Genomic DNA, 13,308 nt, shown 5'->3' on the forward strand with positions numbered 1-13,308 from the left:
TGGGCCATCAGCCGCGTCCACGGAGGCGGCACCTGCTGGCCTGTCGGCCGACCTGGCCGGAGAGGGACCTCTGTCATCCTGTCTCAGCTTCCTTCGGCCCCATGGTCACTGAGAATCCAGGGTTGTTTTTCTTCCCTTAAGAATGAAAATTGAACCCTCGAACTCGTTTGTTTTGATGAATGACTTCCAGGCTGCTGTTTGCTGGGAGAACAAAGCTCCCAGCTGCAGGGCGGTGGAGGCCCAGGGGCCAGCAGAGCGGCTTTGCAGGACGGCAGGCCCAGGGGAGGGCAGAAAACCACTGCTCTCGGGCAAATGATTCGGCATCTGATTGCCTCAGTTTCCTCACCTGTCAAAGGGCTCCGTCTGCCTTACAGGAGTGTTGAAAGCCTCGGATGGAAGAATGTACACAGAATGCGTAACTGGTAACGTGCCGCACACATTTTAGCCCGTGTTTCGCCCGGCAGCCCAGCTTCCGCGCCGCCTGGGCACTGGGCTCCAGGGAGACGCTATCCTGACCCCGGCCGTGGGCTCGGCTCTTCTCTTCCGAGAGGGTTGGAGGAAGAGTCTCTGTCATGTGTACAAACGCCGAGTAAACGTGACTTAAGACATGGCTCCTCACTCCAGGACTGCTTGACCGGAGAAACGACAGCTGGATTTTATGAATTGTTCTGGGGAGGGACCTCCCTGTCCCCAAACCCAGTCCTTTCTCCACTTATGGCCCACACTCTGCATCCTGCACCTCCTCAGAGAATTTCCCCTGCTGTCTGGCCCTCTGGTCCATGTCGTCCTTCGTAACCACTTCACTCACTGTCTCTGCTTTTTCCCCTCCCCCCCCTCCTCCACCACTGCCACCACCTGGGCTTTCACGCTCCCAGCCCCGCCCAGAAGGGCGCTGGGCCAGGACACTGAGGCCAGGGCCACCTGGACACGCCCTGGCCAGTGGTCCCCGTGCTGCGCCTGCTGACTCGCAGCAGCTCTGGGCTCCACGGCCCGTCCCCCTGGGAGCTCACTCTCCTGGGACCTGCCTGAGGCGTCACTCACTCAGCCAGTGGGGCCTGCCTCGCCGTGAGCCTTCTCAGTGTCTCTGGCTGCACCTCTAAATGTCATCGTGCCTGGGGTCTGTTGTCAGCAACGAGGAATTTTACGCAGTGCAGTGCCCCGCTTTCCACACCTCCCAGACCTCCCGCTGGGCTCCAGCCCCAAGTGCAGCCGCCTTCTCATCTCCTCTGGGCACGCACACCCATCTGAACTCTGAATGGGCCAACCGGAGCTCCGACGTCCTCCAGACCCCCCTGCCTCTCTAGCTGGGAAAATGGTACCACTGTCCTGTTGGCTGCTCAGATCAGAAGCCTGGGTTCCCCAGGCTCCCCTCCCTCCCTCCCACCCACGTCCAGTCCGCTGTGAGTCCAGGTTGCCCTCACCCTGGCCTGGACCTTCCCAGGCGCCTGACAATCGCTCCTCCTGGCCCTCTAACCCAGGCTCCGCACGACAGCCAGAGTGACTTTCCAAAGCAGCAGTCACGCCCCGCCGCGCACACCCTCAGAGACCTCCCCCTGCACCGGCGATAGAAGCAGGCCCCCACACGGACCCTGGATCTGGCCCTGCTGCCTCGCTCACCTCCAGCCACCCGTGGCCAAGCCAAGCTCCTTCCCTTCGGCGCTCTTCATTTCTGCTTCTCTGCTGGGACGGCTCACTCGAGAGCACCTCACTACTCCCTTCTCATTGTTCAGCTGTCAGGGTAAAGCTCTTTCCGCAGGGAGCCTCCCCACTCCCCCACCCCACCACCCAGCGAAGAGCAGCCTCCCCGTTACTCTCTGCAACAATGTGCATTTGGCTGGTTCCTAGCACTCGTCTGCACCTCACAGGATCTAGGTGCTAGTTGGTGTGTTCATCAGTCTCCTCTCTCTTTCTGGAATGTCAGGAGCACTCTGTCTTTTTCTTTTTATAACATATTTTTATTGATTTCAGAGAGGAAGGCAGAGGGAGAGAGACCTAGAATGATGAGAGAGAATCATAGATTGGCTGCCTCCTGCACGCCCCCTACTGGGAATGGAGCCTGCAACCCGGGCATGTGCCCTAGACCAGAATCGAACCCGGGATCCTTCAGTCCACAGGCAGATGCTCTATCCACTGAGCAAAGTCAGTTAGGGCGAGGGCACTCTGTCTTGTTCACTGCCAGGGCCCAGCCCTGGTACAGTGCCTGGCACACAGGAGATGCCCAATAACTACCGTGTTCATTCACCGACTGGCTGTGCAAACTATTCAGTGTCCGATATGTGTCGTTAGAGTATATGGAGAATAGATGGGGCCTCAGAGATCACTGAATCCAAATTCAATTTTTCCTTCTTCTCTTTAGACAAGGAAACTGAGGCTGAGAGGAAGCCAGTGGGGAGGTCACGGTGCCCCAGTAGGTTGCTGGCAGAGCCGACTCTGAGGTCTCAGACAGGACCTGGCCAGGTGCCCATGGTGCTGACCCTACCAGTGAAGATGGGACGTAAGTGGGCACAACACGGCAAAGGCCACCCTTTCCTTGGGATGCTGCACCCACATGCCAACCTCCTACTGTCCAAACGGCCGAGAGTCAGGAAGCTGAGTGCAGGCCCTCAGTTCCGGGGTCAGTCATGACGGCCCAGGTCTGCCTCATCCACCAAGGAGGCCGCTGACGTGGGAGTGACGCTAAACCTGCCGGGTGTGGTCTCGGGGAGAGGCCGGCGGGAGGAGAGGCCTGTCCACAGCGGCTCCGCGAGGGAGGCGGGAAGGGCCTGCTCTTTCCCTCCCTGTTGTCTGACCGGCCATGTTTCTCCATAACTTCCATGTTCCCAGGCCTGGGCCTCCCAGTGCTGTTTACACCGACACCTCATTGGCGAGGCCACACCTGCAGGAGAACCTCCTGTGTGGTGAGGACCGAGCCAGGAAGCGCTGGCTTTGGGGACAGGGGACAAAGGGAGCTGACCACCTGGAAGAGGGGAGAGGCTCTGCCAAGCCGGGCAGGAGCAGCCAGGCTGCCCACCCTCTGGCCTGTCTGGGGGCTCCTGATGCTGCCCCGTGGGGCTTTCTCCAGGAGGATGCAGAGGCTGGGCACGCGGAGGTGAGCGCCAGGCCAGTCTCGTGGCCTCAGGACCATGCAGGGTGTTTCCTGCTTCCCTCCAGCCTCGCTGCTGGCTCCAGCCTTCCCCGGGCGAGCAGAGCGGGTGGGGGCCCTGTGGCCCTGGAGGAAGGGGCACTTACATTTCTTCTGCAGAATGTTCTGTCTGGCCTTGATGAATGCCAGGATGTCGGAATCCGTCTGGCTGTCTCCGGTGAGAGGGACGGACGAGGCGCGCCTCTCAGGGATGCTGGGGACAACCACATGCCACACTTTACTGCACCTTGTATTTGGACTTGGCGCTTACCTTTCCCAAGTGCTTCTCCGTTTTCAATAACTCGATGTCACCCAGGAGGCCATGAGGACAAATTGCCTCCTCCTCACCCCCTCCCCCTTACCTGTGCAGCAGCCACAGCAAACCTTTGCATGCAAATGTGTCATGTCCTCACCACCTTCTCCAGCCTTCATCACAGCCCCTCTTCCCTCGTTCCCCAGCTTACCCCAACAAAGCCCATTTGACCTGGGACCTAGCTCCTTCAGCACCCAATTTAGATGTCATATGCCTTGGGATGTCTCCCCAGTGTGTCCCCATCCCCACCACAGCTTAGCCAGTTGTTCCTGAGGCAGAGATAACTATTCTCCCCTCTCTCCTTAAAAACAGAGCCATAATATTTAGCTAAGTAAGCTGCACAGCTAAAAACTACATCTCCCAGGTTCCTTTGCAGCTATGTGGCCAGGTGACCAGGTCCTGGCCAATGAGATTTGTAAGAAGTACTGGAAGGAAGGGAGGGACATCTGTGGCCTTCTCCCTCCTCTTTCTCCATCCAACTTCTCCACATAAAACCTCCCTTAAGAAAATTCAGAGCAACGTGCTCTCCTGGCTTTGCCAAGCTTCCACCCGCACACCTGTCCCTCCACAGCAGGTGACAGTCCCCACTCCCTCCTGTGTGTAATAAGGTGTTCATGATCACAAGTAGTCAGTCGTTTGTCAGCATTCCAGCTGCAACTCAGCCAGAAGTGCTAAGGCAGAGTCACAGCAGGGGGGCAGTGAGCTGGGTGGGGGGAGCTGTCTGTTCTCTCTGGGGACAGGGAGGACCCCGGTGGAGTTCACCCTGGGACACTTTGGGCGAAGAGTGGCACCTGCCAGATGAAGAAGGGCGTGGCGGCCTTCTAGTCAGAGGGCATAGAGTGGGCGTTGGGAGAGGCCTGGCCTGATCCACTGTGTTCAGGCGCCAGGGAGAGGCCTCAAATGAATGGCTCACAGGACGGAGGCCAGGCATGCCAACTCTCTCCTCCCTGCCTGGGGACTCTGCGGGGGCTCGCGGCCCACATAGGGATGGTCCCTGGGCTGGCTCTTCTTTCCTTTAATGGCCCCACGGGCATCTATTCGCAGGAGACAGGAAGCATCCATACAGGGCCCCAGCGACCCTGGGAGGAAACCCCGGTGCCGGGCGGCATCTGTGAGCGATCCCGGGGATTCAGGTGCCAGAGCGGAGGCCAGCCCTGGGCTCTGTGTGCGGCCACTGGACAAGGGGCTCCTCAGGCTGTGGGGGAGGCAGACTGATGGTTTCCACCCAATTGGCCTACAGTTGGGGCAGTCCCAGGCGTGAGAGGGAGATCACAGACCTGTCGTCCAGGGAGGCACGAGCGTCCGTCTGTTTCGGGCTGGGCGGGATGGGGCGAGGCGAGGGCAGGATTTTCCTGGCATTCACGCTGCTGTAAAACCAAACCCACAAAGGAGAAGGTAGGGGAAGAGGTTTGCCAGAGAGAAACAAACTCTGGGTCTGTAGTTATGAGCTGTATGGACCGAATCTTTGTGTCTCCTCGACATTCTTATATTGAAGCTCTAAGCCCCAGTATGGTGATGTTTGCAATGGGGTCTTTGGGAGGTTTGGATGACATTATGAGGGTGGGTCCCCAACATGCGATGGGTGTCCTTATAAGAAGACAAAGAGAGACCAGAGCTCTTGCTACCATGTGAAGACACAGCAAGGAACCGGGCTCTCCGCAGACTCTGATTCAGCCTCCAGACTGAGAAATAATGCATTTCTGTAGGGTGTTTGGTTAGGGCAGCCCGAGGGGACTAGGCCAGGAGCCAAGAACCCTCTGTAGTGAACGTCCTAGTCAGGTCAGGCTTCCAGAACAGAAAACCACAGCCCGGGGGGGTGGGCAGAGGGGAGGGACTTAAGCAACAGGAAGTTATTTCTCAGTTCTGGAGGCGGGGAGTCTGAGTTCAGGGTGCCAGCGGGGCGGGTTTCTGTGAGAGCCTCTTCACTGTGTCCTCACGTGGGGGGAAGAGAGTGAGCAGCTTTCTGGCCTCTCATCAGGGCACTGATCTCATTCACGAGGCCTGCACCCTCAGGGCCTAATCACCTCCCAAAGGCCCCACCTCCAAGTACCATCACATTGGGGATTAGGTTTCAACATACAGTTTGGGAGGCACATTCGTCTATAACATCCCATCCCCGGTGCCCCCAATTCATGTCCTCATTCCATCCCACCAGCCCACCCCCTCCCCCAGTGTTAGCTTGTTCCAGCATCAACACTGAGCCTAAAGTCCAAAGTCTCATCGGAATCGCATTTAATCAGCTCTGGGTGAGACAAGAGGTATTCTTGATTCATCCTGAGGCAAAGCTGCCCTCCAGCTGTGAACCTGCGAATCCAGACCAGCTGCATGCCTCTAAGACACAGTTCAGGGCCAGGCCCAGCATAGGCGTTCCCCTTCCAACAGGGAGAACAGGAAACAAGGAAGGTGATGGGTCCCAAGGGAGGCTAAATCCTCGAAAAGCCAACACCAGGAGATCTTAAGGCTCAACCATAATCCTCTTCGGCTTGATGATCTGCCCTTCGGTCCCACTGGGGTGATCAGCCAGGCTCTGCTGGGCAGAGGTCATGCCCTCAAGGTTCTGCTGGGTGTCCCTCCTCTCCCCCCAGCTTTGGCCTGTGGAAAGCAAGCCGGTGGGCCCTCCTTTTGAAACGGAGGGGCAGCCTGAGGCTCTCTGAATGGCCTTTGGGGTCACTCTCCTCTTGCTGGAAGAACGGTGGGTGTTCACGGCAGAATAGCGTTGTGGTGACATCCTGTAAAATCCGGGAAGTCCAGCAGCCTGCTTTGTCCCATCCCTGCCCCTCCTCCTCAGCTCACACTGTCAGTGCTCCTGGTGGGGCCCCGATCCATCCCCAGTTCACACCCACACTCATCTCCTTGTGGTCCCTCAGGCCACACCCTGGGGTTCTCTTCTGGAGATGCTTCCTTAGTTTTTGTAGTATGGACAGGCGGAGGAGTCCCCAGATCTGTACATTCTAGTCACTTTTGCTTTAATAAGGTCACCTTCAAGTCATGACTCTTAAATTTCACTCTAAGCAGTCAGGAGGGGCCAAGCCATTCCTTCCACACTTTGCCTAGAAATCTCCTTGGCTAATATCCAGTTTCATCACCTGTAAACTGGACCTTCCACAAACACTGGAGCATGAACACAGCTCAGCCGAGTTCTTTGCCACCGTATTACTAGGACTGCCTTTTCTTCAAACAGCACACTCCTCATTTCTGCCCGAGACCTCATCAGAATGGCCTTTACTATCCAATTTCTACCAACAGTCTGTCTCCTCTAAGAGACGGAAGCTTTCTCCACAGCTCTTCTCTGTCCATTATGAGCCCTCCCCGGAATTGCCTTTAAAAGTCCCTTTACGACAATCTTGGCTTCTTCTGGTGTGCACTTCAACGCTTTCCAGCCTCGACCCATCACCTGGTTCCACAGTGGCTTCAGCACTTTTTGGTATTTGCTGTAGCAGCACCACTTCTGGTACCCATTCCTGTCTGAGTCAGGGCAGGCTGCCATAACCGCGTGCCACAGGCCGGGGGGCTTATAAACAATGGGAATTCATCTCTCGCGGTTCTGGAGGCTGGAAGCCTGAGGTCCAGGTGCTGGCAGGGCCGGGTTCTGGTGAGAGCCCTCTCTGGGTTTCAGACTGCTGACTTTGCATTGTGTCCTTCCATGGAAAGGGCGTGAGCGGGCTCTCTGGCCTCCTCTTGTAAGGGCGCTGATCTCATTCATGAGGGCTCCACCCTTATGATCTAACCACCTCCCAAAGACCCCCATTCTCCAAATACCATCACAGGGAGGTTAGAGTTTCAACCTATGGATTTTTTTTTTTTGGGGGGGGGACACAAACATTCAGCCCCTAACGATGGCTTATACATGAATCTTCATATTGGAGCGTTGCGTGTATTGGGTATGCAAGTTGAACAAAAACAACGAAGATCACAATTGTCACTCATAGACACCGTCTGCACACCAGGTCCTGGGAATGTGCTCTGCAAACGTTGTGCTACTTAATTCTCCCAGTAGCCTCATCATTCCCATTGTATACATGAGAAAACGGAGGCTTAGAGAAGTTTAAAAAATTCTAAAAGTTATCCAGCTGGTCAGTGTCGAATCTGGACCCAGTCATGGCTCTCGAAGGTTCCGGAATCCCTGCTCTCGCCACGATGCTTTATTAGCTGGAACCTCCTCTGGTGTTCGGGGGGAGCACACTGGGGACGCGTGGCTTATCCCTGGCCACACCAACTGCCCTTGGGTGGCCCCAGCTGACCAGCACTGTACTTCCTGAGTGAGGCGTCAGATCCAACAGCTCACGCACATGCAATTTGCCCATTTTACTAGGCTGCCTGGTATATTGGCCTGGCCTTGGGTTCCTGGTTGCAAATAGCAGATCCCAGGAGCACCCCCTTGGAGATAAAGGGCCGGAGGCAAAAGCTTGTCCAGATGTCAGGGTCAGGACGGGGTCCTCTCTCTGGCCTTGGGAGGGTCCTGCCTACACACACGTCAGAGCTGGAAGAGGCCTGAAAAGTCTCCTGGTCAGAACCCTCCTTTCACAGACGGGAACACTCAGGCCGAGGCAGGCCAGGGTTCGAGACAGGTGCACCAGCTCTGCCACGTCTGCACGGAGTCCAAGGAACTCCACAGGCCTGACAACCTGCGGTCCCACCCAGGAGTGCATCCTCTGCCTCCGCTGCAGCCTTCAGCCTCTCCCGCCTCTCCCAGCAGCAGGGCTTCTCGCCTGGGCCTGCCTCCACAGGTTCAGGGCGGTGGGCCAAGCAAGCAGGGAAGGAAATCAGAGCCCAGGCTGCTTACTGGTATTTCCCAGCATCCCAGAGCCTCTCCACTGAGTATGTGGGCCAGCTGGAAGGCAGCTGCAGGACCAGAGGCAGCCACAAGGTGGCAGGCTCTGCATGCTCTTCTTTAGGGAACAGAGGCCAATTCTCAGGGCTGGAACTGAAGTTCTTGGTGTGGGTGGGGGTGGAGGGAGAGTTAGGAGAGAAGAAGAGAAGGGTCCAGGTCAGCTTGGAAGCTGTAGCAAACCTTACAAGACCAAGTCATTGACACACAAATGCATCATTGACTCAATGGTTTCCCAGCGGAGCCTGTTCTAAGATGCCAGGGAGTGTTCACAGGTGCCAAACTGTGGAGGTGGGGAGTGGATGGAAGGGGCAGAGCTGGATGTGGGCTGGGCAGAAGGGCGTGGTGATCACACCGTGGTGGAGAAGGCCCTGCAGTCCAGACGCCCAGCCCGTTGCCACGGCCAGCTCAGGCAGGAGCATGCATGATGCGAAGGCTGGGGCTGCTGAGGGAATGACTCCTCTGGTCCCTAAGCTGCCCTGGTGGCACCGATGCCATAGCCTGGTTTCTGATCCCTCATGTTACAAATTACTTTTGCTCCCTCTCCTGACCAAGCAGCCTGACACTGAATTCATTTCTCATGTTGATACTTGTTCTGGAGAGAACATACCAGCCACCAGAACTTATTATCTTTCGTAATAAGGATTAATAAGCAATATTTATATCAATTAGACCTCCTGGGTGGCCATTCAGAGTTGTGAATTTAGTGTGTGCAGCCGGCAGGCTCTGCGCATCCTCAGGAGGTGACGGAATCGGGTTTATTCCAGAGCCCGAGGAGCGGAGGAGTGGCCCTGCCCGCCAAGTCCATCAGCAGCAGCCGTGCTGGACTCGGGTGCAGACAGCCGGCGCACTCGCTCTCTCGCTCCAGCGGCTCCTTGGTGGCACTGGGACAGTCATCTGTTCATAGAACAACAGTGTCGAAGGGACCCTGATGCATCTTACAGAGAGAGGGAATCCCAAAGAGGGAGCTGGCTTGCCCAGGGCCCGCTGCTGGGAGGAGCTATGAGGAGGATTCAGCATACCCATTGGGGAAGTCTCAACTGGGGGGACTCCTTGGAGGTCAGATGGAAAGAAGAGATGGACAGATGGAAAGGAGAGGGAGAGAGAGAGAGAAACATCAATGATGAGAGAGAATCATTGATTAGCTGCCTCTCACATGCCCCCTACTGGGGATGGAGCCAGAAACCCGGGCATGTGCCCTGACTGGGAATTGAACTGGTGACCTCTTGGTTCATGAGTTGAGGCTCAACCACTGAGCCACACTGGCCAGGGCAGATTTTCTCAGTTCTTTGTTGGAATGTGCTTTCTGGCCCAGGGTCCCATCCGGGAAAGCACATCACGGTTCTAGTCGCCGCATCTGCTCAGGCTCCTCGTGTCTGTGGCTGTCTCCTTGCCAGCTCTGAGGAGGACTGCTGGTGGGGGGGGGGGGGGGCGGGCGGAGAGGGGGGTAGGGGGTCCTGGAGGACGCCCCTCCACGGGACTTGCTGTTTTCCTCACAACATGACTGGGGTTTGGGTTACTGAGAAGAAGGCCAGAGGTGGAGTGCCATCCAGTCCCATCCCATCACGGGGACTGTCTGACAGCCCCTCCCCCAACTCTCCCCAATGAGAGAGAGCTCTGCTGCCCTTCACGCTGTCACAGGTCCACTCCCAGCGGGCGGAGCGAGCCCTCCTCCCCCCGCACCCCCGCCTGGCCTCTGCTGCAGGGGTGCTATCTGCCTGGGGCTGCAGGTGGCCGGGGCACACGGCACTGGCTCTATTGCCTGAGCTGTGGGGATGGAGAGATAATGCCTTGGGTGGCGTGAGAAGAAACCTGCCCTCAAAGGCGGTGTGTGGGGAGGCTGGCTCTGGGCCGTCCTCACCCTCAGGGCGCCGCCGCATCTGTCTTCCCAGCTTTTTACCAGAGCTCCCAGCGTCTGGCAGGCTGACTACCCTCTGCCCTGCCACCAACACCCACTCTCCCCACCACCCTGCCCTCCCACTGCCGACCCCTCTCCCTGCTCAGGTGCTGGACCAGGGCCTGTGTGGTCAAGGGCTCTCTTGTTGCCATGGCAGTGGGTCTGCAGCGTCAGAGCTGGGGAAGGACTGGGTGGGCGGGGCGGGGGGGGAGGGGGGGAAGCCCCCAAACAAGCCAGGAAGCCACTGCCTGGAGTGGACATGTGATTTAACAGAGTGACTGCTCCTCCCACAGAGACCTCAGAGCAGCCGGCAGCAAGGAGGACAGTGGGGAGCCGTTTCGGGGCGCCCCAACCCTGTCAGCCAAGCTCTCCCCTTACCTTTGGTTAGAGAGAAGCGGGGGCCTCTCGTGCTGGGATCCGGGCCTGGGGGGCAGCGGCTGCGTGTGACTGAGTGAGTTCCCTGCGGGAGACTCCACCTGTGGGCCAAGCAGCGTTGCACCGTGTTAGCCTGAGTCTGATGATGGGAAAATGGCCCTGACTTAGTTCTTTTTTCTTTTTTTTTTTTTTTTAAATATATTTTATTGATTTTTTACAGAGAGGAAGAGAGAGGGATAGAGAGTCAGAAACATCGATGAGAGAGAAATATCGATCAGCTGCCTCTTGCACACCCCCCACTGGGGACGTGCCCGCAACCAAGGTACATGCCCCTGACCGGAATTGAACCTGGGACCTTTCAGTCCCCAGGCCGACGCTCTACCCACTGAGCCAAACCAGTTTCGGCCCTGACTTAGTTCTTAAGGGGAAAGAACTAGCTATGAAGTTGGTGTTTATGAATATAAAATGTAGACACAGGAATGACTGTAGTGGACCGGCACCTAAGTATCACCTGTGGAAGGCGGGGTACAGGCAGTCTGTGAGCTGAGCTAAGTTTTCCAAATTGAGCACGTAGTGCTTCCTGCAGTTAGCAAACAATGTTTAAAATGGGAACTGCTTGTCTGGCGTGGCTCAGTGGTTGAGCGCCAACCTGTGAACCAGGAGATCACGGTTCGATTCCCGGTCAGGGCACATGCTCAGGTTGCGGGTTCGATCCCCAGTGTGGGGCATGCAGGAGGCAGCCCATCAATGATTCTCTCTCATCATTGATGTTTCTATCTCTATCCCCCTCTCCCTTCCTCTCTGAAATCAATAAAATATATTAAAAAATAAAATAAAATGTGATCTGACAGTTCTCTGAAGTCCTTTCTGGTTTTGCATCCCCAGTCACGGGAGATGTGGCCAGAGTCGGGAGGACGCCACCGAGCACCTCGTGCGGGGAACAGCTCCACCGCGAGCCCTGGAGCCGCGCGTCTGCACTCAGGGCTCCTGGGAGGACTCCGGCTGCGGCTCATCTGGGCCCTGGCAGGGTGCCCGTGATGCTACCCAAGCACGAGAGCAGAGGGCACTTCCCACTTCCTCCCTGTCCCCCAGGACACTGTCTTGGGAGTTTCTCAGAGCCTCCCACGTCCTGCTGAGGTTTAAGGCGTTGGCCTCGCCCACCTGGGTACATTGCAGGCTATGAAACTGCTCAGAGCCAGTTCCTGGCAACAGGGTGCCCATCATCCCTGCTGCGGTCACCCGGCCCCTTTTGTTTGAGTGACGTCTGTGGACAGAGGACCCACGGAGTTGACACCTTGGCTCCCTGGCTTCCACTGTCTCTGTAAGTCATAGACTGTCGGACCCTGTCAGCCGGCCTGGACACCTCCTGAGTCACATGGGATGTCCCTCACCCCTGTTCAGCCATGGAGCCCCCTTGGGTGCTGCAGTGGCTGACGCCTCACTCCTGATGAGGAACCAGGATGGGGTCTTTCCTGGGGAACAGGCAGATCCAGGAGCACCGTGAACATGGATGGGAACCAATTACATCTTTATTTTTCCCAACTTCTACCTGAAATTTAGCATTTTTTCCAATGATAAGTGTAGACAACAAACCACCATCATATTAGCAGTACCAGCGACTTCATCACCAGTACAAATCACAGAGATCATCGTATCGCATTACAGTTACAGAACTCTTGAAATGTTGTGGTCATCATTTCTTAGAAATTATAGTAAGTATCAGGCCTGCCCTAGACCTTATTCATGAATGCATTTGTAAAGTGCTGTACATATTATTATACCATAACCTTGCTTTAAAAATACTTTGAGAACTGTGTTTCAGTCTTATTGTTATTGTGTTTGTTGGTTTTTTTTTGTCATCATGTGTGTTTAATTTTATCTAAATAGTTTTTCCTATTATTGGCCCCCATGGCCACTTGGTAACATGTTGGGAGCTGCTGCCTGGCTGTCAGGGCAAATAGCTTCTTTGGGTCAGTTCCATTGTCCGTCAGATGGTCCCTGCGGGCCTGCCAGCTGTGCAGGTGACACGGCCATGTGCATGTCGTCCCGCCCTGCACCACGGCCAGGGAGCCCGAGGACAACAGGAACCGAGGCTGAGCTAACGTACCCCCAGATTATTTTAGCTTCACTATATGATAGGGTACTTTTAAGAATTGTTCAGCAAATATGCAAAGGTTTATCTACAAATGTGTTTCCAGTGAAATACTAGAAATGACCTAAACATTAAGCAATGGATTAGTTAAAGAGGTTAAAACAGATCCGTGTGATGCTGGCGAAGAAATCACAACGTGGAAGAGCAGTCATGCTCTGTAATTAAGTAAAAATGCCTTTGCAACACCTGGAGAACAATCCGATTCTAGTTTTATACAAACATGGATATATATGCGTAGACATGTGATAGAATAGTATGATCCAACATGATAATATTGATTTTCCTTAAGTGGTGGGATTATTTATGGTGATTTTTACTCCTTTGTGTTTTTCTGTATTTTCTAACATTTTTATAATATATATCATTGTAATAAGAAAAAATAATCAGTGTTGTTAATATGTTATCACAGGAGAGCAGCACACAATGCAATGGTGGCGTGCCCCGTTTTGATCCACCGGTTTGGGGCGTGTACCTTCCATCCCCCACCTTTCCATGCGACAGGCACCGAGCAAGGAAACAATGAGCCCAGATCACTTGAGTTCCTTGTTACCAAAATAAGCGCTTGCTTCACACCGGGCTGAGAGCCTGCGGGCCTGTGTGCTGAAACCCCTCTCCTCCTCCC

At 55.5% G+C, this 13,308-nt stretch overlaps 1 protein-coding gene across 1 annotated transcript in view; it reads right to left on the reverse strand.

Moving 5' to 3' along the window:
• KIF6 (kinesin family member 6) overlaps positions 1 to 13,308 on the reverse strand; it is a 389,490-nt gene that overhangs the window by 2,092 nt on the left and 374,090 nt on the right. The window contains exons 19-21 of the mRNA XM_028161152.2: positions 10,538 to 10,635; positions 4,712 to 4,801; positions 3,229 to 3,335 (exon numbers count right to left, since the gene is read on the reverse strand). Of these exons, the coding sequence (XP_028016953.2) occupies positions 3,229 to 3,335; positions 4,712 to 4,801; positions 10,538 to 10,635 (295 nt within the window). The remainder of the gene's footprint in view (positions 1 to 3,228; positions 3,336 to 4,711; positions 4,802 to 10,537; positions 10,636 to 13,308) is intronic.

The sequence above is a fragment of the Eptesicus fuscus genome, chromosome 10 (genome assembly GCF_027574615.1).
Source record: "Eptesicus fuscus isolate TK198812 chromosome 10, DD_ASM_mEF_20220401, whole genome shotgun sequence".
Taxonomy (NCBI): Eukaryota; Metazoa; Chordata; class Mammalia; order Chiroptera; family Vespertilionidae; genus Eptesicus; species Eptesicus fuscus.